The sequence below is a fragment of the Lactuca serriola genome, chromosome 3 (genome assembly GCF_051521515.1).
Source record: "Lactuca serriola cultivar US96UC23 chromosome 3, Lser_US96UC23_V15, whole genome shotgun sequence".
NCBI lineage: Eukaryota > Viridiplantae > Streptophyta > Magnoliopsida > Asterales > Asteraceae > Lactuca > Lactuca serriola.
In genome coordinates, this window is record NC_136410.1 from 12933187 (window position 1) to 12960270 (window position 27084).

A 27084-nucleotide genomic window follows, 5' to 3' on the forward strand; every position below is an offset into this window, starting at 1 on the left:
AGTTTAAAATGACATTTGGCTTAATGTATAAAAAAATGTCATTTTATGTTTCAAACCAGATGGTGCAACTTTGTCTTAAAAAAAGTTAACATATCTGTATGGATGCTTCTTTTTTATTGGCTCCCTACGAGAGCTGGTCTATCTAATAAACAGATTGATGTAAATTCCTTATTTTCTCCTTGCTGTGGTTTGAGTGTGATGTAGAAGTTTTGTAAGTTGGTCATTTATGCCTCCAAGCCGTTGAGGAATGATGCATTGTTTTGATAATATAGTTGCTAGCATACATAATTGGTCCGCCTTCGGATTTACGAAACTAAAAATAAGTTGGGTGGTTTGGATGAATAATCTTGTTATGGCAATTACTTTGTAATTGTTTTTCTAGTTTATTGTTAGTTCTCAATGTATACAAAAATTAATTGTTTAATTTTTTTTTACATTCATTTTTTTTTGTGAGATTAAAGTTTAAGTTATTAGGCATTTTATATTACATTATGTTTATTTGGAAGAAAAATTTATGCATTGTAATTTACAATTTGTGTTCTTATATGTCCATACTCCATAGTAATCATATGTTGTTTAGCACTTATTCGAATTTCTTGGTATAAATTATTTAAATTAAATACATTACTATTTATCTTAGGTGACACACAAAGTGTGTTTAATTTTCTATTTGCGAGGAAATCTTAGTATTTATTTTTGTTTGCTTGTTAATTGAAATTATTTGCTCAAATTTGTTATATAATCCTCTCTAATAAATGAAAATAATTTTGTCACTTGTCATCTTCTTATACATTAAGCCACATATCATTTTATAATAAATTTAAATTAAATTATATCTATATGTCATTTTGTGGTTTTTTATATTTTATTAAATTTTATATAATACTTAAATGTATATCCAACTTATTAATGCAATTTTCCTTATAAGTTCCAAATTTCTAAATTAAATCTAATTATTTTAATTGTTTATTTATTTAAACTATTATTTTAAATTTAAAAGATAAATAAACATTTCAATTCTAATAATTAAATGTTTTTTTTTTATAAATTTAAATTTTATAAATTGTTAGATTTTTATGTTTGTTTATTTTTTTCAATAAACTCATATGATATATGGGTCTTATAACTAGTTTGAAATATTTTTCTTTTGTTGATCTTGCAAATGTGTGTTGGTAAATTAATGATCATTTGCTAACTTGATATCAATTCATAGGTGCTATATCCATGTGTTGGTTGATTTTAACATAAGATCAAATATAAAGAATAAAGCAAGGAAAGTATGAACATAATCAAGTAATCAGCAGAGTTTGAATCTTGTTTTAGATTTGATTTATTTAGGAATTGAATTTTGAATAGAATAAACTTTTTATATGAAATGACGTTCACACTCCAAAGCTTATTGTATTCCTTGGATAAGCGGGTCCCACTACTCGCCGGAATATACTTACCGGCGAACCCTACCAACCCACACTCCGCCCTTTTCCCGAAAACTATATATAGTCCTCATAATTTCTTTGCCCTAGCCCAGCCGCAACTACCCTTTCCCCTTTCTCTCTCTCCTGAAAATCCCCAAATGTTCTCTTCCCAAACCCTCAATCACTCGATGCCTTCATTCTAGTTACTTGATCAATTTTAACTAATCGGGGTTTATCATACAAAATGGTCAAAATTGGGTCGTCAATCGCTCGTTTGGTAGATCGAAGTTGACGATAGCGGAAGCAGCGACGATGTTTTGGATTTCGCGGTGGTGAAATACATGGACGCGGTGGAGTTACCACTTCCAGCTGCTATTGTTACAAAGATCATGAGATCGTCAGGTTGCGGTGGTGGAGGTGGGGTTACTAGGGTGGAGTTGCTAGGGAATCAATCGGAGCGTGAAACGTGCGGTAGCTCATTTCTTCCGGAGAAAGGTGTTGATTTCCTATCTATACTTATATATTTAGTTTATCTAAGATCCGTTCATCTTCAAATTTATTTTCTACTCCTTTCTTTCTCTATACAGTTAGTCTTCTAATTTGGGTGTTTAACCTAATGCAAACCATTTTCAAAATTGATTCGGGTTTTACTTCAAAATTAACTGTACTTGTCATATACCTTTTGATGTCGTTAGAGTTTTTTTTTTTTTTTTTTTTTTTTCTTTTTCCTCCTAGAACTAAATCCATGTCAATTTCGAAGCTGTAAAGCACCTCTTTTTTGACATCAAAAGTCAAAACGTAGCTTTTCGGTAAAGATGGGGAGTAATCTTGTGTTGATATCATCTAAATTGCACATGTTCATTGAAATAGCATTTGCTGTTTAGTGATTGAAGTCGTAGAGGATATAAACAAGTCATCTCTGCAATCTAGGGTTTGCATAATATCACATTTTACTTTATGCTACTTGATTTCCATTCAAGTAAATAAATGATGGACCCTGAACTGAATTGATGTATCTGTACATGGACAGATAACAACTGTAATGCTAATGGTTCAAGACCAGTTTTCTGGAACAAGATGTCAGAAGAGGACCTCTACAGGTCAACCGGTCAACTGTCCAGTCATCGTAGTGAAGAAACATTTGTTGACCATGATATGACCTCTGTACCAGAGGCTAAACAATCACACAGAAAGTCTGGGAAATCATCTAGAAGCAATGGAAGTAGTTCTAAAAGGTCACGAGCAGCACATATGGAAGCTTCCATGAATCTAACAGGAGTAATCGATGCAAATGATCTACAAAAGGAGCATGGATCTTCTTACCCTGGAAAATACAACGTTTCAGGTAATAAAAAAACAAATACTATCACTAATACTTTACCATTATTCCTATATTTTTTTCTCACTTTTTACACTTGCAGCTAAACAGAAAACAACTGTATCTGGAAAACGAAGCGATAAAAGAAATGGCAAAATTCCTAAAAGCAAATGTGATTCTTTTTCTGTAAAGGCAGGCTTGTCAAGCTTCAGTTCATCTGCTGGTGGAAATAACATACTTGGTATGTCTTTTTTTTGGCAAGAAATTATTTCTTTGTTAACAAACTTTATAAAATCTTTTTTGATTTTTTGGTCAGGGGTATATGGTTCGAAACATGATATATGCGATTTTGGAAAGCATGTAGATGAAGTGTCACTGAATGAGCTTCTTGATGGTAGTTACAAGTGTCCTGATTCCATGAAAGACAAGGAAAAGAAAACAGAAGCTGTAAATGGAAGAATTTTGCTATCAGTTAGAGAAGCTTGCTCAATTCTTCAACTTAAGAAGCCTGGTCAAACTAGTCAAACCCCAAATGTGACACCTGTAGATGGTAATCATAATGCTTCTTCTTCCTTACCAAATGCTGCCATTTCTGGAGCTAACATGAATGATGACAATAAAGGAGATGCAGGAGATCCATCTTCTTGTAAAAAGGTTAGTCTCTTTTTCCCTTTTTCAATAAAAAAGAAAAACAGAATAATTTTTTTAATCATGACAATCGTTCTTTTATTACACGAAAGCCCTACTAATTACTTTATTAATTGCTTATTTAAGGTTGATGTTACTGATCTCACAAATATACTTCAATTCCCGTTATTTCCACCAAAAGATGTTTTAGATCGCCTCTCTCTTCTTCCACCCAAGGATCTTGATCTTATGCTCCTCGATAGTATGAAACCTACGTCAACCTCAAAAGGTAAAATCTTTATTATATACATTTATCCATAATCATTAACAAATCTTCATATAATATGATATTAACATTCTTGAATGATGATTGATGATTGATTCCAGTACAAAACGGAGGTAGTTTACCAACATTTCCATGGTCGCATATCTCGGGAGGACATTTTAAAGCTAACCCTGATGTGGTCAAGTCAACACCAAGTAAAAGTACATGTCAAGGCAGATGGGCCAAAATGGGGAAAACAAATACTTCATTAGGAGACACAACAACTACAAAAACTTATCTTGCAGATTTTGAGTCTTTAAGTTATAATGAAAACCTAGTCCCATTAGGTCGTAAATGGACCGGGCCCACCGAAAATGAAAAATCTCAACTACCATCTACCAGTAATGCAACGGCTTCTAAAAATCCAGGTGAATTTCCATTTTTGTCCCCCCTTTCTAAAAGTAAGATTACATAAATAGTATATAATCGTTTGATGTTCAACAGGTGGGAACTCTGCAGGGGTATTATCTGCTGCGCAAACATTATGCGACATTGCAGCGCGGTATCGCAAGCAAGATCAAATCGGGACCGTTAGATGGCAAAAGAAGTCGTCTTCCCAAAAATCCATAAGACAAACAACAACAACCACCAAATTAATGTCTGATGAAAAACTAGAAAAAGCATTATTCGCAATCCCATCTTCACGACCTGTTGTGGGTCCCACCAATGACATCAAGACACATACTCATAAGAAACTCCGCGTCTCCACAAATGACCCCACAAATAAAGCGCATTACCACTGGCCGACCACTACGCCGCAATCCAGCAGATCGTCACCCAATAAATCTTTCAAGAATGTATCCATGGAACAAAGCAACAGTAACAATAGCCCGATGAAGAGATCCATCACAACAACTCCACCTGGGAAATTACTAAATAAGCCTCCAAAGCTTCGGAAACTTGTACCAATGGAGTGGAAAACCAGCAGGGGTGACCAAAAAGGTAATGGGAATGGGAAGTATTAAAAAGTTTGATTCTTTTTGGTTAATTAATTATGTTGTTGGTAGTTGGTTGTATCTTTTTTTTTTTGGTTATGAATTTGGTAGTTTGGTGTACATAATTTTAGGGTTTATGGTGTTGGTGTAGTAAGTAGTACAGGAAAGGGAAAGTTTCCCTTGTTGGGTGTACATCATTGAAGGAGAGAGACTTTTGGTTTTCTTTCTTTGGCTCCCATCATGCTTGTTGTAACTATGTATGTAACAGGACTGGAGGGATAAAAAAATTTCACCTTTTTTTTTTTTTTTTTTTTTTTTTTTAGTTTTCTTTCGTGTTTTAGGTATTTAATCTAAGTTGTTAATGTAGTATCATCTTGTTACCGATGTATGTGTTTTTTCAAAAAAAAAAAAAAAAGCTAAAAGTTTCATTAGGTGTTAGTAAAAGAAGTAAAGGTTCTGCTTTTTTTTGATGAAATGTTTAGAATGAAATCGTTATAATTTAATGAGTAATAATAGTAAATTTTTGCTTGTGAATGTAATGCATATGAATAGTCTAACAAATTAAAATAAGGTCATCCACAATGGGAGTTGTATCCACAATGGGAGTTGTATGAGGGTTTAATAGATTAAATGTGAATATAATATAGAAAAGAGAGAGTGTAGAGTTTAATGGCCATTGAATGGTGTAATAAAATTGTAATGAAAAGTAATGAATTTTTTAATAATTAAATTGAATGTGTATGTTCTCTTTCCTATGTGGCAATCCATACAACTCTTCATGAGTTTAATGGATTGGAGATGGCCTAAGGTTTAAAGAACACAACTTGGAATAACGAACAGCAGAAAAGATTCTGAAAAGCAAATTACCAGCAAAATAATATTTAAAGTTAACTTGGATCAACTTTCGTCGGTTAATTCAACAAAAGGCATAGAATTTTGGTAGAGTGTAGATTGCTAAATTTGTATAATTTGCATTTATGAAAAAGAGTTAATATGATAAACTTAGAACATTTATAAGCACAAGGGGATGTAGCTCAGATGGTAGAGCGCTCGCTTAGCATGCGAGAGGTACGGGGATCGATACCCCGCATCTCCATCTTCATTTTTCAGAAGTCCCCTTTCATTTTGATTTCTATTATGGTAATGAATTTTTGTCCTATAATATATCATCACACCTATCCTTTAATGCAATATTTTACTTGAGATTACTTTATAACGAATCTGTCATCATCGGTTCATAAAAAAATATCAACTTCAATTGAAGTAGAGCCTTTTGGTTTGATTTTTTTAGAAAAAAATCAAACTTTGTTAGAAAAGTTCATTTTTCTCTGTCCGAGTATGTTAGAAAAATTTTCTATTTCTTTTTTTTGTTAGTTTTTGTTAAAAAAAAATACTTTAAATTTTCCATATGTAGGGTTGTTCCAAACATATTTTGGACTCACGAATGAAGAAAATAGACACTTAAAATATACAAATTTTATAAACTGTTTTTATATTAACTTAATAATTGAAAAAAAATTACTTACAATAGCTTCTAGATGTAACATTTTTTATTATAAAACCCATATGTATTGAACTTGTTGACCGTTTGCCTTCGATCGATATGTATTGAACTTTCATTAATAAAAAAAACCTCATATATTTAAAAAAAAAAATACTTATTCTAGTTTTTGAGATTCAAAATCACTAATAATATCCTTCTCTTTAAAAAATTTCTTACTAAACCGACCTTTCAAAATGGATCTAAGATAGCACTTGCAATCAACAAGGCTATCATCCCCAGGCAATACATCGATTCCGGCTTTTTCGGTGTGATCTTTTCGCTTGAAACTATCCATGGAATTGTGCGCCGTGTGAAACATAGGTCATCGCCGTTCTTAACCGAGCAGAGATAACCCCGGACGGGCAGGAAGGTTAGCTGCTTGCTACTGGTTGGAACGTAGGCAGGAGACTTATAATCTAATATTCTAATAAATATATGAAAATTCTAATAGTTTTGTTTATAATTTTTATACTATAATATTTTATTATAATATTTAACACATATTTCAAAAAAAAACATAGTAATATTTTTTTATATTTTTACAGAATATGAATGATGAAAATAATATTTAAAAAAAAATTCGAAAATTTTCAATTATTTTCCAATTTAAAAAAAAATATATATTTTTTATCTCCAAAAGTGAATTGGATTGTGTCCTCATGTCTTATAAAATATAATGGTCTTAAATGAACCATATATATATATATATATATATATATATATATATATATATATATATATATATATATATATACTAGGCGAATGTCCACGCGTTGTGCAGAAACATCTATATAGTTGAAGTCTTTATAAATATATGTTTTTTTTTAAATATAACAATAACGTTGTTGTTAAATTTGATATAATAATTTGTATACTAAATTGATATATAATATATTGATTATTTTGAATATATGATAATATATACATCTATTATAACTTCATAATCTCAATCGTTTGAATGACTTCTACTCACGAGTTACACATAAATAAAATTAAATATAATATATGGTTTAATGTTATTTATAGTTGTTGTTATTGTTAATTAGTTTTTTAAAATTTATTGGCTTAATGTTTTAATTTATATCATTATAATTATTTAGAAAAAATCAAACAATATTTTTGATTTTAAATGTAACAATATAATCATTTATATAAAGTTATTTTTAACTATTTGTTTAAAAATGTTTTTTGTATGTGACCTTGTATGTGACCATCACTGAAATAAGACGAACTGTTTTTGTATTATCTAACAAATATTATCAGTTATTTCATGTTGCATCAATGCGTGATCAAAACGGAAAATACGAAAACGTACGAAAGATGGAAAACGCATAAACAAGAAAATTTAGCTGTGCGACTGAACAGTTCAACAATATAGTGAAGAACATCAAGATCATCAACAATGAAATGAAGAACACCATCAACCATCTTCATCTTCTTCATTGAAACTCAAGGTTCTTCATCTTCACCACCTTTTTTCATCACATCATACACTAGAAAACACTTTCTTTACATCAAAACACCAAAACACCAAAACACAACCATGAAACAACCCAAAACCGTCTGCATCAAGATCAACCACAAAACCCATCACTATTCATCATCATCTTCATAGAAATTTCACCACCATTACCACCTTATATCAACCTCCTTCCAACCTCTAAACAACCTTGAAAACATCCTCAAAACACCATAACACCATTACCCTAGCCAAAACATCACAAACAAAACTTATCTTCAAATCACAAAAATCCTGAAATTGCCTCCTGCGTGAACACGCCCCGTGTTCAGCATGCCTTATATCTGACACGCCCCGTGTTGCCTTCTGCTTGCTTCTCGTACATCAACACGCCCCGTGTTAAATCCAAGGCTAAATCCAACATGCCTCGTGTCAGGATCATAACTTCAACACGCCTCGTGTTAAATCCAAGGCTAAAATCAACACGCCCCGTGTCAGCATCATTATCAAGAAAACCCTCCAAAACCCTCCTAAACCTTCCTACACGACCCGTGTCACTTGTGCCTTATCTTACACGACCCGTGTGCATGTTTTTACCCAAAATACCTCAAATACAAATACATAAACTCATGTATTTTGTACCATTTTGTAAACAACTTGTTTTACATAAAACCGAGCTTTAAATGAACTTTTTGTTACTTATCCAATGCTGGATTGATCTTTGAACAAATATCGACCAGTCGTTCTAAGAGTCTCAATATCGACCAGTCATTCAAAGAAAAAATATCGACCAGTCGTTCCAAGAGTCCCAATATCGACCAGTCATTCCAAGAGAACAAATATCGACCAGTCGTTCCACGAGTCCAGTTCAATCAATTTATTGACGAACCTACTTGATATATATTTATATACTTATATATTTTATTATAGCTTTATGTCATTTAAATACATACATTTATATTATTTACAGCTTTACGTCATTTAAATACAGTCATTTATATTATTATAGCTTTTAGTCATTTATAGCTTTCATATTTATACTTATTCCGCAATTATTATTCTTTATATGTATGTCTACATATTATATCTTAAAGTTATATATCTGTCACATAGTAACCGGTAACCGAGCATTTTGTTGTGGTGATTAGATTGTTATATTTCCAAAAAATCGGTATCTGAGCTGATATATAAAAGGAATAATATCCAACAAATGGTATCAGAGATTGTGTGATTTACCTTGAAATTTTTGTCGAAAAACTTTTGGTTATAGCGTTTATAAATCTTCCATAAGCTTTTCTTTAAATATTTCTTTTTAATATCACTTGTTCAAAATCCTTTCAAAAACAATTTCAAAAATGTCTTTGGCAAATTATTCCAACATGAACTCTGTCTCCATTGCAAATAACTTAGGATCTGGTTCACGAGCACCCATACTTATTCCTGAAGAGTATAATTTGTGGGTTGGCCGTATGAATCTTCATCTTAACGCTATAAATGAAGATATCTGGAAGTGTGTAGAAGGAACATATATTACTCTAGAAAATATGGCTACTCTTGCTACAAATCAAACCACTCAAACCGATATCATAAGAAAGTTGGAACTCCAAGCCAAAAAGGAACTTGTGTCTGGAATACAACACAATATTCTAAGTCAAATGGATGACATTATGCTGTTAACCGCAAATCAAATTTGGGAAAATTTGAAAAATCATTTTTGTGGAAATAAAAGAATTATCGGAAACAAAATAACATCTGTTTTGAATGAATTCGATAATTTCAAAATGCTTTCATCAGAAACCATCCATGATGCTCACGATAAGTTCAATCTTATTATGGTCAAAATGAACAATTTAGGTATCAAAAAGACACAACACGAGATAAATCTCAAGTTTTTAAACAATCTTTTCGAAAGCTGGAAAATGGTTAAACTCATTATTCGGGGAAATCCAGCTATTCATACAGAAACTTTGTACAATTTGTATGGAGAAATTCAATCGTATGAATCCTCGATTGACCCACCAACCACTACTGCTTTTGGAGGACCACTTACTCTTGTGTCCACAACTTCACAAAACCAAATATCTTTCAATGATCAAAACTTTAATCATTTTAATCAGGCTACATCTTTTCAAAACCAAACCTTACAGTCTGATTCGAATGATGAAGCAGATTATCAACAACTGTGTGTATTGGTTGCAAACACAAATCTTCAGAGATTTCTCCCAAATCATGGTTAATCAAATCTTAGACCAAACTTTCAAAACAGACCATCCTCTGGACAAAATAATTCAGGGTTTCAACCAAGACCATCTTTTGGAAAAAACAACTCAGGTTTTCAACCTAGACCTTACTTTGGAAAAAATTCTCAAAGACCTTCCTTCCATAATAACTCAAACCAAGGTTTTCAAAATCAGGGATTTCAAAACAATCCCAACTCAGGTCATAATCACAATCCAAACAACAATTTTCAAAATCAAAACAGAGGTTTCCAAAATCAAGGTTACAACAATCAAAACAATGGCTTTCAAAACAACCAAAATTTTGGATTCCAATAAAACCATTCTCAGCCTTCCCAACAAACCTAAACTCAAGCACCTGAAAGACTTCCGGTTAAGAGTCAAAAGGATGAAAGTGATGAAGAAGTGATAATTTGTCACAACTGCAAAGGAACAAATCACTATGCCAGAGAATGTTAAGCCAAAAACAAAACCAAAATCAAAAGACTCAGCATACTATGCTCAAAGAGCCGATGAACTGAAGAAACTGGAAAACCAAGAAAAAAAAAGAGCATTGATGGCAATCCATGAACCACACGTGGAATACTGGCCAACTTCTGATGACGAAGCTGGCAATGAACCAGCACAATCAAACTTCTACTTCGTAGCTGGTGTTGACATACCTTCAAGAGCTCCCAACATCATAGAACATGTATGGTCTATGATCTCTGAACTTGGTTTTTCCAAAACAATTTTTGAGTCCCACATAACCAAAATTGAGAAAAGTATAGAAGCTGATCTCAAAACATATCATGACACAATGGTCAATTATGATATTTGCAAATCTGAGTTACAAACCTTGTAACTCAAATATGGAGAATCAACAAGAACAAAAAGCAAATTGGAAAGAGACGTTGAAAGAAAATCAGAAGATCATAATCACATCTTGGAACAATTAAATCAGACCCTAATTCAGAAAAGGGATTTGGAACTAAAAAATCAGTCAGTCATTTCTTCTGAAATAAAAGATGTTTTAGAAATGGAAATCCTTTAGTTGAAACAAGACTTTCAAGAATCAATTGACAAATACAATGTTTTAAATGAAAAATTGACTGATTCTTTAAAACAAATCAATTCTCTTAAAACCGAGAATAAAAGACTGATATGGAATATGGATTCTTTCAAAGTTGCTATAAAACTAAGTGATGATATTTTCACCAAGGCAAACACCTTAGGAACTGGCAAAATTGATACGGATTATAGACCAGGAATTGGAAGAGAATCCTTTGAAATTAAACATGCAAAACAGGAAAAATGACGAATTGTGAAAACTCTGAATCCACTCTACCAGATCTTTTCACATCTAATAACGAGGAAGATTCAGATGACGAAATAGTTATCAACTATAGTCCCGATGATACTGCTTTCACTGTTTCCAAAAAGTCTTTCAAAAGAGTTGTAAATTCTTAAACAGACTCTGCAAATTCTTTAACTCACCAAATCAAACATACCAACGGAACCACTAAACTCAAAAACTTTTTGAATGGAGAAAATTCGTCTGATGAGGATGGTAGTACATCTGTACCAATTGCTTTTCCTACAATGAGTTCATCAATTGTTGGAAAAACTAATATGGGACAAAAATACTCCAAGAAACAACAAACAAGCAAAAAATCCATTCAAGTCACCAAAACCCCACTTATCAAGCCAAACATTTTTGAAAACCAACCAAAGAAACCAATTCAACCCTACGTCATACCTCAAAAACATGTTTCCAAACAAAAACCGTTTGAAAACCGCTTTCAAGATATTACTTTTAATCATTCAAGGAACTTTTAAAAACCATCACATCATAAAGTTTCAAGCCATCATCATCAAAAAAACTTTTCAAAACCACCATTCACATCCCAAATATGAAGAAAACTTTTCAAACAAACCTTCACATCTAGGATATCTTTCACCAAATCACAGATCTTATCCACCCACAGATTTCCAAAAACAAATCACATTTTGAGTAAACTTGATAAATCAAATCAAACCTCAACCATTCCATCCTCATAGACCAAACACTTACAACAACGCGAAGTTAAATGCTAGAAATTCATTAAGCAAAGAACCCAAAATAACAACTGACAAACCAGGACCCATTCAGATTTGTGTACCTAAACTTTATGTCTGATTGGATGTACTTAATGTTGGAGAACCCAATGATGATACATGGTATATTGATAGTGGATGCTCCAAGTGTTGGGTGTATGGTGTTGCGTCTTGGGCTCGGTTCTTAGCCCTGTTTTGTATCCGGATTGGGCCTGTCCATCACTGATTTATTTGTTAGGGTTTGAGTATTTATAGATGCTTGCATGCATCTTTGTACGTAAGGTTTTTGGAGTCGATTATTCATAACATTTATTGTTTTTATCGATTGTAACCCAAAAATCCTCTACAGCGGAAGTTCTTTGTCGAGCTCTGCTGAGTCTTGAATCATTTGAATCATTAAGCATACTGTTGATTCCATCTCTTGTTTATTGCTTTGTTTGAATCATTTTGCTAAACCTGTGTAAGATCTAAACGATCTAAGAGATTAATATCTCATCAATTGGTATCAGAGCAGGAGGCTGTGTAATTCATACACATCTCTTCTGTCATAGAAGTGATTAGGGTTTATTCCGCATGCATGATATTTATTGAGCCGTCACTCCATTATTGACGTATCTCATTAATTATTAAATTTTCCCTAATATTACGTATTACAAAGTCTGATCTTATAACAGGTTAAACGATCAAGCATGGACGATTCTCAATCCAATCCAATCAACATTTCTAACAACATCGGATCAACAACCAAGATTCCAATCCTCTACACTCAAGATTATGAAGTGTGGACACATCATTTTGAAGACTACGTTATTGGATCGGAGGACAACAGGTATCTTATATGGGAAGCAATCATAAATGGCCCATTTGCTCATTCAAAGACTTCAAAAATCATTAAAACTCAAAAAGAGTACAATGATTTGTTGAAAGATGTGAAAGACATCACTCAGGATGAAAAGGAGAAGTTTCAATGCAACATTAAGGCATTGAGACTAATCCGGTTTGCTCTTCAATCCGACAAATTTCGTTTGGTTAGTTCATGTAGTATAGCGAAGGAAATCTGGGATAGGCTGAGAGAATTGTATTTGACAGATGAAGACCTGGAGCACTCGATTCAGACCCTTCTTCTCTCTGAATTTGGAGAGTTCAAGCAAAAGCCAGAGGAGTTAGTTACACAAACATTCGATCGGTTTAATCATCTTCTCAGTAAGATGATCAAACATGACATTGAAAGAACGCTGATCGAACAGAAGGTTACTTTTTTAAATGGTCTAAGATCTGAATGGCGGGCGGTCGTATCAACAGTTAAAGCACATGAACAGTTTAAATCTTATTCACTGGCGAAACTAGTAGGAATTCTGAAATCCCAGGAAAAGACGGTGTTGCAAGAAAAGAGTGTGGTCACAAACTTGGGATCTTTGGCTCTTCTGTCTAAAAGTAAGAATGCAGTAGAAGATGAAGATCTGGACCTAGGGGACTACGATCTAACTTCAGAGGATTATGCTATGATGGTGTCCAATCCCAAAAGGTTAATCAAGAAGAAGTTCCTTACCAATAAGAACCGAAATTGGCAGGGAAGCTACAGTTCTGAAAAGGTGAAGGAGGAGTCGAAGACGGAAGAACCTAAGAAAGAGGCGAAGGTGGAAGCTGATTCTGGTGTCAGCTGTTATTACTGTGGAGGAAAGAATCATTACGCCAAAGATTGTGTTTTGAAGAAAATGACGGAAAAAGATGAAGAAGCAATTCTCCTGAAAAAGCTGGAGGAGATTAAAAGGAAGAAAGCTGCTACTAATCCCTCTATGAATGCTCTTATTGTGCAGGGTTCAATAGATGATGATGAATTTGGGGGCGTTCAAGTCTGGTCAGCCGACTCAGAGGATGATGAAGTGAGAAAGCCTTCTCATGGAAAGGCTTATGTTGCGAAGAGTGAAGATGTTAGTGGAAACTGTTTCATGGTGACGGATGTATCTCAGATGAGGGGATACAACACTAATAGTGGAAATGATGCAACCAAGGAACGAGAGAACGTATTCTTTACAGTAAAGCCTCTTAGTGTGCAGATCAATGAGCTTGACGAATTGATCAAGAAGGTACAATCCATTTTTATTTCGTTTAAAGTTCCACAAGCATCATACGAAAAAGAATTAATAAACTTGAATTCAAGAATTTCGAATCTAGATAGTTGTTTAACTCAAACACGGGTCACAAATTCTAATCTGACTGACCAAATGAGCAGGGTGTCATCCAAGAGTGAGGAGCGAAGGATATGGATTGAGCAGAAGGAGTTGGAGCTAATTAAGTCTAGGGATGAAAACATTTATTTGCAAAGAGACAATCTAAAATTGTTAAAACAAAGGAATGTTTTTTGTTTGATCGCTAAAAGGCTTTATGCTAACATTACTCAACTGCATCTAAATTGTGAAATAGAGTAGAAGATACATCGCATGATTCTACCCTTCCTTGAGTTTAAGGAGGATGAAATCGATGCCGAAACATACAACTGTGAAAGCGTCGTATCTTCCGATGATGTTAATCCTACTTATATGTATGGTCTGGAAAAAAAATAGAATCTTTTATAAAGTCCAAAGACCATAAGGACATGCTTAAAAATCTTTTGGATGAAAATGATAAGCTGAAACTCAGGACCGAAACCATACAAAAATTCGACTCATTGAGTACCAATTTAAGTTCAGAAAACAAAATTGATGTTGAAAACGCATCTGAACTTAATGAGGATGATGATATGAGTGAAATTTTTGTAGAGGTTGAAGTCGACTATTCTGAATTTGTCAAGAGCGAACCTGAAAACCACAAAAACCTGATTTCTGAAAATTCTGTGGAATTCGCTCGTTTGTCCAAAACTAAGTCTCCAGCCCTTAAAGAAAAGGCTGTTGTGTACAAAAAAGTGAGAACCACACCAAATCAAGTGTATAAGGTCACAGGAGTAACTGAACATCAAACAGCTGAACTCACTGCCATAGTGAACGAAGATAATGAAGATGGCTGTGATGAGTTTTTCTGGTCAGCACCCATAGACAATGCAGACGAAACGGTTGATCTGTCAGAGCGAACATCCTGGAAGACCAAAGGTAGATATGTGCCTGAACCGCTGAATAAGCCTACCAATTTTGACGTACCAAGTACAAGTAGCACAAAAGAAACTCCTGTAGAAGAAGTCACCTCCACAAGCGAAACCTCACCTATGAAGAGTGAACCTGTTGTTCAGAAACCGAAACAGAAGGCGAATGTTCACAGACAACCCAAACAGGTGAAAAATCAAAAGCAGTAGAGGAATCTGAGGTATAAGAAAAACATCTCAGAGCGAAAACAATTTTGGCGCTCCCAAAACCCTCACTACGCTCACTTTGATGGAAACTCCAAGTCCAAAGAAGAAGAGAAACAGGATAAAGGAAGCTTCAATCCTTTGGACCAAAAGAACCAAAAGAACACGTCTGGGTCACAGAAAGAACAAGACCAAGAGGACAGGTTCGGTCCTGAAAGAAACAACAACCCAAAGTCTTGTTTCGGTCCTCCAAATAACAACAGACAAAAACCAGGGTTCAGTCCATCTAGCTTTTATTGCAGGAAATCCAGTTTCGGTTCAAAGACCCATAACAACCGGAAAATCGGTTTCGGTCCTTCATCAAACAAGAACCGAAGGTTAAGGTTCGGTCCCTCAAATGATTACAACAGAAAGGGTCATTTCAAATCTGAAGACAGGAGATATTCCAATTCTAATTCTTCTCATTCTCCTTCTTCTTCTAAATCTAACTCTCGTCCTTCACCATGCTCTCAATCGTCAAAGGATTTGAAAGGAAAGACTAAAATTTCCTTAGCAAAAGAAGACCGAAAGCAAGCTAGCAACAAAACCCCTGTACCTAACTCCAATAAAATCAAAGTGTTCACAATTAAGAGGAAAGATCAAACAACATTAATAAAACGAACTTATCTTGTTGATGCTTCTCTTACTATTCATGTTTTTGTAAAAGGCTCACGAGGACCCAAGCAACTCTGGGTTCCTAAATCTGCTTAACTTTTGTAGGTTATAAGTGATGAGCAGTTTGACGAAGAATGATACATAGACAGTGGCTGCTCACGTCACATGACAGGAAGAAAGGAAGAGCTAAGGGAGTTTTGGTCCCTTCATAATGGCGACAATGTCAAGTTTGGTAACAACTCCTATGGCTCGATAAAGGGTTATGGAATGATAACAAATGGAGACTTTACAATCAGGAAGGTGGCTTATGTTGAGGGGTTACAACATAACCTTATAAGCGTGTCTTAACTGGTGGGAGGTACTGGTCTCAAAGTTTCTTTTGATGATGAAGGTTCAGAAATCATAGAGAAGAAATCCAAAAGGGTTATTCTCAAGTCTAAACGAAAAGGCGAGATGTTTCCTTTAAATCTCAACCCAATCAAAGGGAATCCCGCCATCTGTCTCTTGTCCAAAGCTCATTCAGACGAAAGTTGGTTATGGCACCGAAGGCTCTCACACCTCAACTTCAAAGACATCAATAAGCTCGTCATCGGTGATCATGTTCGTGGTCTTCCATTGCTCAAGTTTGATCGAGAACACTTATGTGCTGCTTGTGAAATGGGGAAACAAAGTCGCAAAAGTCACCCAACCATTATAAACACCAAAGTTGTTGAACCACTTGAGTTACTTCATATCGACTTATGTGGTCCATCATCCATCGAGAGCATTGGCGGTAATAAGTATATTCTGGTTATTGTTGATGATTTCTCACGGTTTACATGGGTGTTCTTTCTAAAGCATAAATCAGACTCCCAAGTTGAAACTCTTTATCAAGCAGGTCGAAGTGCAATTGAGAAAAGTCGTTCGAAACATCAGGAGCGATAATGGATTGGAATTCAAGAATAAAGAATTCAAAGACTTCTTGACAGAAAAGGGAACCAGTCATAATTTTCAGCCCCATATAATCCTCAACAGAACGGGATTGTCGAAAGGAGAAACAGATCTCTGTGTGAGGCAGCCCGAACCATGCTGAGTTTCGCCTCATTACCACTGTACTTTTGGGCAGACGCCATTGCTGCAGCCTGTTTCACTCAAAATAGGAGTTATCTCAACAAACGTTTCTCTGTCACCCCCTATGAGATTCTTAACAGTAGGAAGCCGAATGTCAAGTTCTTTCATGTGTTCGGCTCAAGGTGCTTCATTTTCAATTCCAAAGAACATCGCAACAAATTTGATGTCAAAGCAGACGAAGGCATTTTTCTGGGGTACTCTCTTACTTCAAAGGCGTACAGGGTTCTGAATAAACGTTCCAAACGTATTGAAAAAACCTATTATGTAACATTCGATGATACTTACGTCAAGAAGTTGCAGTCTATTGAAGGCAAAATGGGAGAGATCTTGTCTCAATCTGGTCAAGTCACAGCCACTATCGCTAATTTGTTTGATCAATTCATGGATTTGTTTGATGAACCAGAGAAAGCTATTCACTCTGAAGCCCAGGCAGCAGACAACAAGGAGGATCATCTTAAGAAGATTGTCGAAGACTCCACCAAACAGGTGGATGAAGAAGAACCAGTTCGAAACGAACCTTATCAGAGCAATACTTCAGTCGAGGGGGAGAAACATTTCTCTTCAGAACGACAGGATTGACATATCCAGCGGGAGAGTCCATCATTTTCAATCGGTGATATTCCTCATGACCAAAGGGAAACTCCAATCTTTGACGGAACAGAAAGCCCTGCCAGACCCGACAGTCCGGTTGTACTCAAAAGTCCTGAAGCAACCGAAAGTCCAAAATCAACCGAAAGCTCTGCCAGACCCGAAAGTCCAGCTGCACCCGAAAGTCCTGTAGCAACCGAAAGCCCGGAATCGCCTGGAAGCCCAGTAGCAGAAGAATTTTATGGTTCACCTCCAAATGGTTTGTCATCTGTTGAGGGGGAGAATTCCACTTTGCTTTATGATGATGATATTCAATCTGAGTTGGAAGAAGAGGTAAATGCTGAATTGGATCCCACTTATGATCCAAATTATCCTCCTCTCATCAAATGGACCAGAGATAACCCTGCGTCTCAAATCGTGGGTGATGCATCTGAAAAGATTATGACTCGATCAGAACTGAAGGCGAAGCAAACTGCTTTATTCTCAAAAGTAGAATTCTGTATGTTTAATTCTTTTGTTTCAAAAATAGAGCCAAAAACCATCAATACTGCTCTCGATCACTCTGATTGGGTTCAAACAATGCAAGACGAACTCAATGAGTTCGAAAGAAATAAGGTGTGGAGACTTATTCCAACACCAAAAGATGCCTCGGTTGTCGTTCTCAAATGGGTGTTCAGAAACAAAATGGACAAGGAGGGTAATGTAATCAGGAACAAGGCACGGTTAGTAGTGAAAGGTTATTGCCAGGAAGAAGGAATCGATTACGAAGAGACATTCGCTCCGGTTGCAAGGCTGGAATCTGTTCGAATATTTCTTGCCTATGCTGCCCACAAGAACTTTGAAGTCTACCAAATGGATGTGAAGTGTGCCTTTTTAAATAGGGAACTTGAAGAAACCGTGTACGTGGAGCAACCTCCTGGTTTTGTAAACGAAAAGCATCCTAATCACTGCTATATCTTGGATAAGGCAGTTTATGGTCTGAAACAAGCTCCTAGGGCATGGTATGAAACATTAACTAAGTTTTTAAAGATGTCTAAATTCAAACAAGGTTCGGTTGACCCAACCTTCTTTCGTAAAAAGGAAGGTAACCACCTTATGATCGTTCAAATCTATGTCGACGATATCATCTTCGACTCCACGAATCCTAGCCTAACAGCTGAATTCAGGAAGTTGATGGAGACTAAATTTGAAATGAGCTCAACGGGTCCGATTAACTTTTTCCTTGGTTTAAATATTAGACAGGGACCCGAAGGCATCTCTATCAACCAGGAAGCATAGACAAAGACTCTCCTTGCCAAATTCAGCATGATGGGAGACTCAAAGGTCAAAGTCCCTATGGCATTCGGCACCAAGCTCACACCATCTTTGAAAAACCGGCAGTCGACATAACGCTATATCGCCAAATGATTGGTTCCCTGATGTACCTCACAGCTAGCAGGCCCGATATAATGTTTTCAGTATGCTATTGTGTCAAGTTTCAAGCAAATCCTCGTGAACCACACATGCTGGCAGTGAAGAATATATTTCGGTATTTGAAGCGAACCACCTCTCTCGGTCTCTAGTATCCCTCAAACTCAGGTTTCTTCATTCAAGCCTACTCAGATGCAGACTTAGGAGGATGTGGTCTAGATCGAAAAAGCACCACAGGAGGCTGCCAATTCTTAGACGGGAAGTTGGTTAGCTGGCAATCAAAGAAACAAACATGTGTTTTTCTTTCTACAGCCGAAGCTGAATACATTGCAGCTGCCGCTTGTACATCTCAAGTGATTTGGATCCAAAACCAGCTTCGTGATTATGGACTCAATATGAAAAAGATCCCACTATATTGCGATTCAGAAAGTGCAATTAGGATATGTCATAACCCAGTGCAACACTCCAAGACCAAGCATATAGCACTGAGATATCACTTTATTAAGGATCATGTGGAAGATGGAAACGTCGAAATTCACTTTGTTCGCACCACTGATCAACTGGCCGATATCTTCACCAAAGCCCTACCTGAAGCTCGTTTCAATAAAATCCTTCAAGGTCTAGGCATGATGGAATCGGAGTCCGTACCAAAAACACCATCTTAAAACTAAAAGTTGGAAGTGAAATGAACCGAACGCTCGGTCTATTTCGGGTTCGGTTCACATGGGAACCGAAATGAACCGAACACTCAGTCTATTTCGGGTTCGGTCCCATTGCACTTGGTTTCGCTCAATCTCAAAAGGTGTTGTCTTTGGTTGTATACTTATGTACAGTTGTTTTCCAAAAATATTTTTTTAGGAACCGAAATGAACCGAGCTTTCAGTCCATTTCAGGTTCGGTTCAAATTTTTTTGGTTTGGTTTTTCTCTTTACAAAAATATCAAATCTCCAAAAATATTTTCTTTCTTTAGTTTCTATTTTTGTTTATCATTCCGGGAATATCGATGGGGCAGGTATCATTCTCACACTCTATACTAGTTAAGCGTCCCTAGAAGCATGCTGCTGCATGTTGTCCAAAGCCTCAACTGATTTCGAATAAAGCCTTTATGACTAGGTATATACAAATCTCGTCTACCCAATTAGGCTGATACATTTATTCTAATCATGAGCTACCTTACTCTTTTCTCATATGAGTCAAGAGTTTTCTGCTTGGTCACTATTTTTAGCAGAGGTACTTTGGTTTCTTCTCACCACCTCAAATATTTTTCTCCATCATATTTCGGTCCCATATAGTAACCCTTGAGACTCTCAGAAATAACCACTGAGGTTTATGGTTACACAATCTCTGTGTTTATGATCTTAGCCTCGTGTCACTACGTGCTAAGTGAAACCCTAAATTCAATACCTAACATGAATTGACGGTAAACAATTACATTTGTAGTTGTATCATGAAATCTCTTTCTTTTGTGTGATTCTTATGAAATTGTTACTCACCATGACATTTCTTCCCATAGAATCCAGTTTTAATATTTTGAGATTTCACAAACAAACATCTCCAACAAGTCACCACAAATATATCCCAACCTACTTGTTCAACAGACCACATCGGTCTCACATGTACTTCGTTTGGTTTCGGTCTTATGTCAAGGTCCGGGATTCTAAACTGAAGCGAAAGCCACCCTTTTAAGCCTTATCAAAAGATGCCTTTCAACACTTCTCAACAAGCGTTTGATCGTAATTCAACGGGAATCCATACAGACACTTTAAAGTCGCTCTTGACTTTGAAGAAAGAGATTCGTGCCCAGGATCCACTGTTTTGTGTCTACATTGACATCACATATTCCCACATAGATGTTGTTTTCTTTCTTTATCTTTTGACACTCTATGCACGAAAATCTTTTGATTTTCCAAAAGTTTGGTTCGGTTCGATACATGCTATTTACTCTTGTATAGCTTTGGGTCTAAAAGAAATACTTAATCAAGGACTGACGTGGCTCTTCTAATATCTTTGATTCTATCTCATGATAACAGCTATGTTAAAAGATAAGATGATGACTCAGCCGGAAGGTCAACAGTTCAAAAAGGTGATATGATGGAAAGGCGCGTTTAACGGCACAATTTTTCTCTCTCATGCGTCATCATCGGGGTTGCTAACAGTCACAATTCAGTCAATTCTGGAAATGTTTCGTGTTTCGAGAGGATTTGGGGGCTGATTCTGCTCTCTCCTCTACCCACAGTATAAACGGATCATTCCTTGTTCCTTTACCACTTTACAGCAATCCAAAATCAGAGAGCAAACTAAGGCGATTTATCCTTTACTGTTCATCTTCTTCAACCCAGCATTCAACAATGGCGGATTCTTCGTCTGTGCATGAAACTTCTCCTCGCACCCATATTCTCCCTATTCGACCTCAACAAAGCCTGGTGATTGACCTAAACCCTCTTGTATACGATCATTACATGTATCCCATCGTGGAGTGTCTCAAATACTCTCCACTGGTTCTTGCCTTGTCGAAGGTGGAAATCGTACCCATGGAGTGTCTTTCCCAGGTATTCTCCACTGCTCATTATGAAAAATCAGTGGATAGAATCTACTTCGACATTCTTTCCAACAAGACCTCCATATCCAAGCAACGTTTTTGCTGGCTTCTAGGGTTTGAACCTGATGAATCAAGGGTTAACCTTGACTCAATCTCTGTGGGACAGTTATTCTCAATGTTCTACAACATGGGCTACACAGAAATCCTCACTACAGTAACGAAGTTTAAAAAGTCGTGTCTTCCTCCTCAATGGAACGGCTTCTTCACCATTCTATTCAAGGGATTATCTGAGAGGAGTGCTAGTTCTGATGGGGCCAGTAAATTGTTCATGACAATTCTCTACGGGTTGTACAATGGGATCAACCTAGATTATGGCTCGGCTCTCTGGCAACAGCTAATTCAAAGCCTTGCCTCCTCATCCCGTCAACTGAAGTATCCTATGCCAGATTTTGGATGCTCATCACCAAATGGGCAATGGACAAGCTTCATGGTCCAACTGTATCCGATTCCCCCTCTCCTCGATCAGTGTTTTCCACACCACCAAGATAATTGTCACTGATCCCACCAAGTTCTCTTTCATTGGATCCATTCCGGAGTCTATGTACGCTGGTGTGTCAAAGGTGAGCATTATCATGAAGACCTACAAGGAATTTCGTCCTCCGGGTCCGAGGGAGCTGACTGTAGAGATGGTTCAGTCCATCCATGACGCAGATAAACCAGCTGCCAGGGGAAAGAAACCAGAAAAAGGGAAACTTAAGAAAAAGGTCCAAGGAGCGAAGGGTCCTTCTCCTAAGAAGCGGAAACCCTCAAAGACAGATCAATCACCCCCACCGAAAAGGAAGAAAAACCAGCCGAGGAGGAAACTAATTCTCGCTTCTTCTTCAAGCGATTCAGAGGCTGACAAGTATGACTCAGAGGAATCAGCTCGAGGTGATACTCCTCCCCATTCGCCTTCACATGAGGTACTAGTTTCATCCAAACCTATTTCTCCTCCTCCTACCACCATACCTATTTCCATTCCCATCATAACCTCCATTCCCATCATAACCTCATCTATTTCCATTCCCCCTATAACTACTCCTATTTCTATTACCCCCATAACTACCACTATTTCCATTCCCCCCATAACCTCTTCTAACCCTATACCACCCACCTCTATTCCTATACCACCACCCATTTTCACTGAAGCCACCAAAACAACTATCAGTGAGGTTCGAACCAACGTATCTGATACGGGGGATCAGACTTCAGCACCCGAAACCACCTTCACCACCGATCCATTTTCTACACCTGAACCTACCCCTACCACTGAACCTCCAACATCACCCTTATCTCCCACTCCCTCAGCAGAAACCGAGACATTTTTGGGTGGGGAGGATATGACCTTTGATTCCATATACTACAGCCCTTACCGGATCCAAAGTGATGATGATGATGATGCTCCTGTCACCAAAAAGCACATCAAAGAACTTCATGAGAAAATTAACAACCTCATCGCTTCTTCCTCCTCCTCTCGGTCCCACGTGACAGAGGTTGCTATTCAGAAAATGGTGGATGACTTCATCAACAAACACGAAGCTTCCATCACCTCTGCCACTGCTGCCATTGATGCATCCTCAAAGGCATGCACATCTATGATCGAAAAAGTCGAAAAACTATTCAAAGATGCTAACATTTTTCTGGAGTCTTTGCAGGGGCTGCCGAAACCAATGCAAAGAAGGTCAATTCTACTATTACGAAGCTGACCACTTCGTTTGCCACTGAACATCAGAACTTTGCTATTCTTCGACAGACTCTTGCAGCAGACCATAAATCCTTCCAGTCCAGCATTAACGAGCGTCTCTCCAAACTCCAACAGGATCTGGCCACAGAAAATTCTGTGATGGATGCTCTTGCTCGCAAAACCTCTGCGCTTAAAGCCAAGAATCTTCTTCTTTCTCAATCTAGGAAGGAGGTTAATAACTCTTCTGTCAGAGCGAGCAGTGATTAAAAGTTGTGTTTCGGATGTCCACAACGCCATTTCCAACATCCTTGAAGCGCATGACCCGATTCTCAACTACTCGGTGAGGCGAACCCTGCATGAGAAGCTTGCTCCTGCGCTTGCCATACTCAGCCGAATTGAGGGGCTTCCTGAACCTGTGGCCTATCCAAAACAAGGGGGAGAAGACAGTTCAAAGGGAAGTGATCAATCTCAACCTCCTCCTATTTCCACAGCTCAATCCCAACCGCCTCCCATCTCTTCATCTAATCTAACCAAAGCAACCGAACCACCAACTGGTCATGCACCAGGTTTGGGTGCTAAAGATAAAGGCAAGAAGGTTACTGGTGATAGTGATGAAGATGAAAATAAAGAAACGATTGCAGAGATCTTGAAGAAGTAGGCCAGCGACAAAGAACTGGATCTGAACGCTCGGGTTGCTAGGGAGGCCAAGGCAAATGAAAGGAGGATGAAGGAGGCTCATGATCTCCTTGAAAGTCGAAAAACTCTGTTCCCTCCTTGGACTCTTGAAAAGCTTATCAAAGAAGCAATCGAGTCTCCAAGTCTCCCCTGGCTAGAACCTGTGATCTCACTGGATCGAGACAATTCTGTCGACTCACAGTTCGACATGCCCCTGACCCGAAAGGCCTTCATCTTTCATGCTTTCGACCACATTGCTGAAGTTCCTTATCCACACCCGAAGGTTGACAGGGAGTTGATTGATTTCTACCTGAGGTATGCTCAGCCTCAGTATAAAACATGGAGTGCATAGAAAATCATCAACGTCCGGGTTCTCAAACCTGCAAAAGAGGGCAACTTCATCAATGTTCGATTCAAAATCTTGAGGGGATCAGAGAAAACCGAACATGCCATTTCTCTTGCTGATCTTCCCAACTTAAATCCTCATGATTGGATCATTATGCACAATATCCTCCTCACCAATGAAAAATAATATGAGCCGATCATAAATCACATAAAAAGGATGTTGGGCTGCTATGTCATGGAGGTTGCCAAGCTGGATCAATAAATCGCAAGTGTCCTTAGAAAGAAGCCTACCGTCGCCCCAGGCGGTTCTGCAAGTGATTTGAACAAAATGCAGATGGGGAGGATTGACTCGAAGCGAAACTCGGTCATGTTCACAAGAGGAGAAGGCCAGAAGTGTTTGTTTGCCTTAGCGGATAAACATCTTTACTCTACAGCTTGTCTGGAGCATGTTCTGGGGATTATCCATCGATGCAGGCAAAACTCTGACAGTGACAAGAAATACTTCAACGATATGATCCAGTGGTATATTCGGTTCAGGGCATCTCTTCTCGCCATTATTCCTTGCTTATTCAATGTTACAAAGAAGGCTGATGCTGCTGGGTCTAGTAAGCCGAAGTAGAGTCTCGCCCCATTTAACGTAAAGGGGGAGATTGTTGGGTGTATGGTGTTGCATCTTGGGCACGGTTCTTAGCCCTGTTTTGTATCTGGATTGGGCTTGTCCATCCGTGATTTATTTGTTAGGGTTTGAGTATTTATAGATGCTTGCATGCATCTTAGTACGTAAGGTTTTTGGAGTCGATTATTCATAACGTGTATTGTTTTATCGATTGTAACCCTAAAAGCCTCTACAGCGGAAGTTCTTTGTCGAGCTCTGCTGAGGATTGAATCATTTGAATCATTAATCATACTGTTGATTCCATCTCTTGTTTATTACTTTGTTTGAATCGTTTTGCTAAACCTGTGTAAGATCTAAACGATCTAAGAGATTAATATCTCATCAATAAGCATATGACAGGAAACCGGAACTACTTACGTGACTTCAAACCTATACAAACCAATCAAGATGTTACCTTCGGCAACAACATGACAGCAAAAATCAAGGGTTATGGAAGCATAACAAATGGAAATTTCACCATAAAGAAAGTTGCCTTCGTCGATGACCTGAAACATAACCTCATCAGCGGTTCTCAACTACATGATAACAATCTTGAAGTTTTGTTCACCAAACAACGAAGCTTGATCATGGACGCCAAAACCAAAGATGTTATAGTTGATTCTAACTGTGCCGGAAATATGTATCCACTTGACATGGATCTTATCTATGGTAAACCCGATATATGTCTGCTATCTAAAGCCCCAGCAGATATTAGTTGGTTATGGCACTGCCTCCTTTCCCATCTAAACTTTGGGGTACATCAACAAACTGATCGACGATGATCTTGTTCGAGGGCTACCACTTCTGAAGCTTGATAACGAAATTCTTTGTGCCGCATGTGAAAAAGGAAAACTTTTCAAATCCACCCACAAAAGCATCTCAGAATCTAGTGTATCCGAGCCATTAGAATTGTTGCATATAGACCTTTGTGGCCCTGCCAAAACCCAAACCATACAAGGGAAGAAGTACATTCTTGTTGTCGTTGATGGTTTCTCGCGCTTTACTTGGGTCTTTTTCTTAAGACTAAAATCCGAAGCACCTGAAGAGATGATCAAATTCATTAAACAAATCGAACGCAATCTCAAACGACCTGTTCGAATAATCCGAACTGATAATGGTTTAGAGTTCAAAAACAAAACTCTAGATTCATTTCTCAAAGACAAAGGAATTGAACATAACTTCTCAGCCCCATACATTCCATAATAGAACGGTGTTTTCGAAAGAAGGAACCGAAATCTATGTGAAGCTGCAAGATCAATGCTTATATTCGCTGATCTGCCACAATACTTCTGGGCAGACGCAATAGCCACAGCTTGCTACACTCAAAACCGTTCCTTAATTCGTAAACATCTTCATAAAACACCATATGAAGTCATTAACAACCGAAAACCAAACATCAAATTTTTCCATATTTTTGGTTGTCGATGCTTTGTAAAGAACAATAAAGATCACCTTTCAAAATTTGAATCAAGGTCGGACGAAGGAATTTTCCTTGGTTACTCATTTTCTTCAGCTGCTTATCGAGTACTGAACAAATGTACTAGAGTAATTGAGGAAAGTACCGATGTTCATTTTGATGAATTTTATATCAGGAAATTGGATCGTGAACACTTTGGATCTAAAATGATTGATAATATTTTTCAGAATCCAATTCAACAAAAACCTTCTCCTGACATAGACATTGAAATCGATATTGATTTACTTTTTGAACAGCCAAAAACCGCTTACAATTTTGAACTTCTAACTACTTCAATTGACCCTACAGGAACACCCAATGAAGTTATTTCACAAAAAAAACCAGAATGATGCAGATCAATTCGAGGGGGAGCCAACAACACATACTTCCTCTTTAGAACAAACACCAAATCCTCCTTTGAACACCCCATCCCCAAATTGCCAAAATAATCCTGATGCATTATTTATGGGGGAACCTTCAAACCTATTCCAAGATGAAACACTCGGAGAAGAACAATGGGATATTGAAACTCCAATTGTTATAGCGGAAGAGAATCTCTTAATAAAGTGGACCAGAAATCATCCTATATCGGAGATCCCAACTCAGGCATTCAGACTAGAGCCGCATCTACAAATGAATGTTTATTTGGAGCCTTCTTATCCATGACTGAACCCAAAACCATACATTCTGCTATAAAAGATCCAGACTAGGTAA

At 37.1% G+C, this 27084-nt stretch overlaps 1 protein-coding gene and 1 non-coding gene across 2 annotated transcripts; both read left to right on the forward strand.

Moving 5' to 3' along the window:
- Positions 1-1509: 1509 nt before the first annotated feature.
- LOC145091508 (uncharacterized) lies at positions 1510-4924 on the forward strand. The gene is made up of 7 exons (XM_079029248.1): positions 1510-1910; positions 2446-2760; positions 2837-2974; positions 3050-3387; positions 3508-3649; positions 3748-4053; positions 4130-4924. Exons 1-7 carry the CDS (start codon positions 1757-1759, stop codon positions 4648-4650), a joined length of 1914 nt encoding a protein of 637 aa, XP_078885374.1. The 5' UTR covers positions 1510-1756; the 3' UTR covers positions 4651-4924.
- A 719-nt stretch (positions 4925-5643) lies between these two features.
- Positions 5644-5716, forward strand: TRNAA-AGC (transfer RNA alanine (anticodon AGC)). Its single transcript has one exon. It is a non-coding gene; the product is annotated as a tRNA-Ala (tRNA).
- The last annotated feature ends 21368 nt before the right edge of the window (positions 5717-27084 follow it).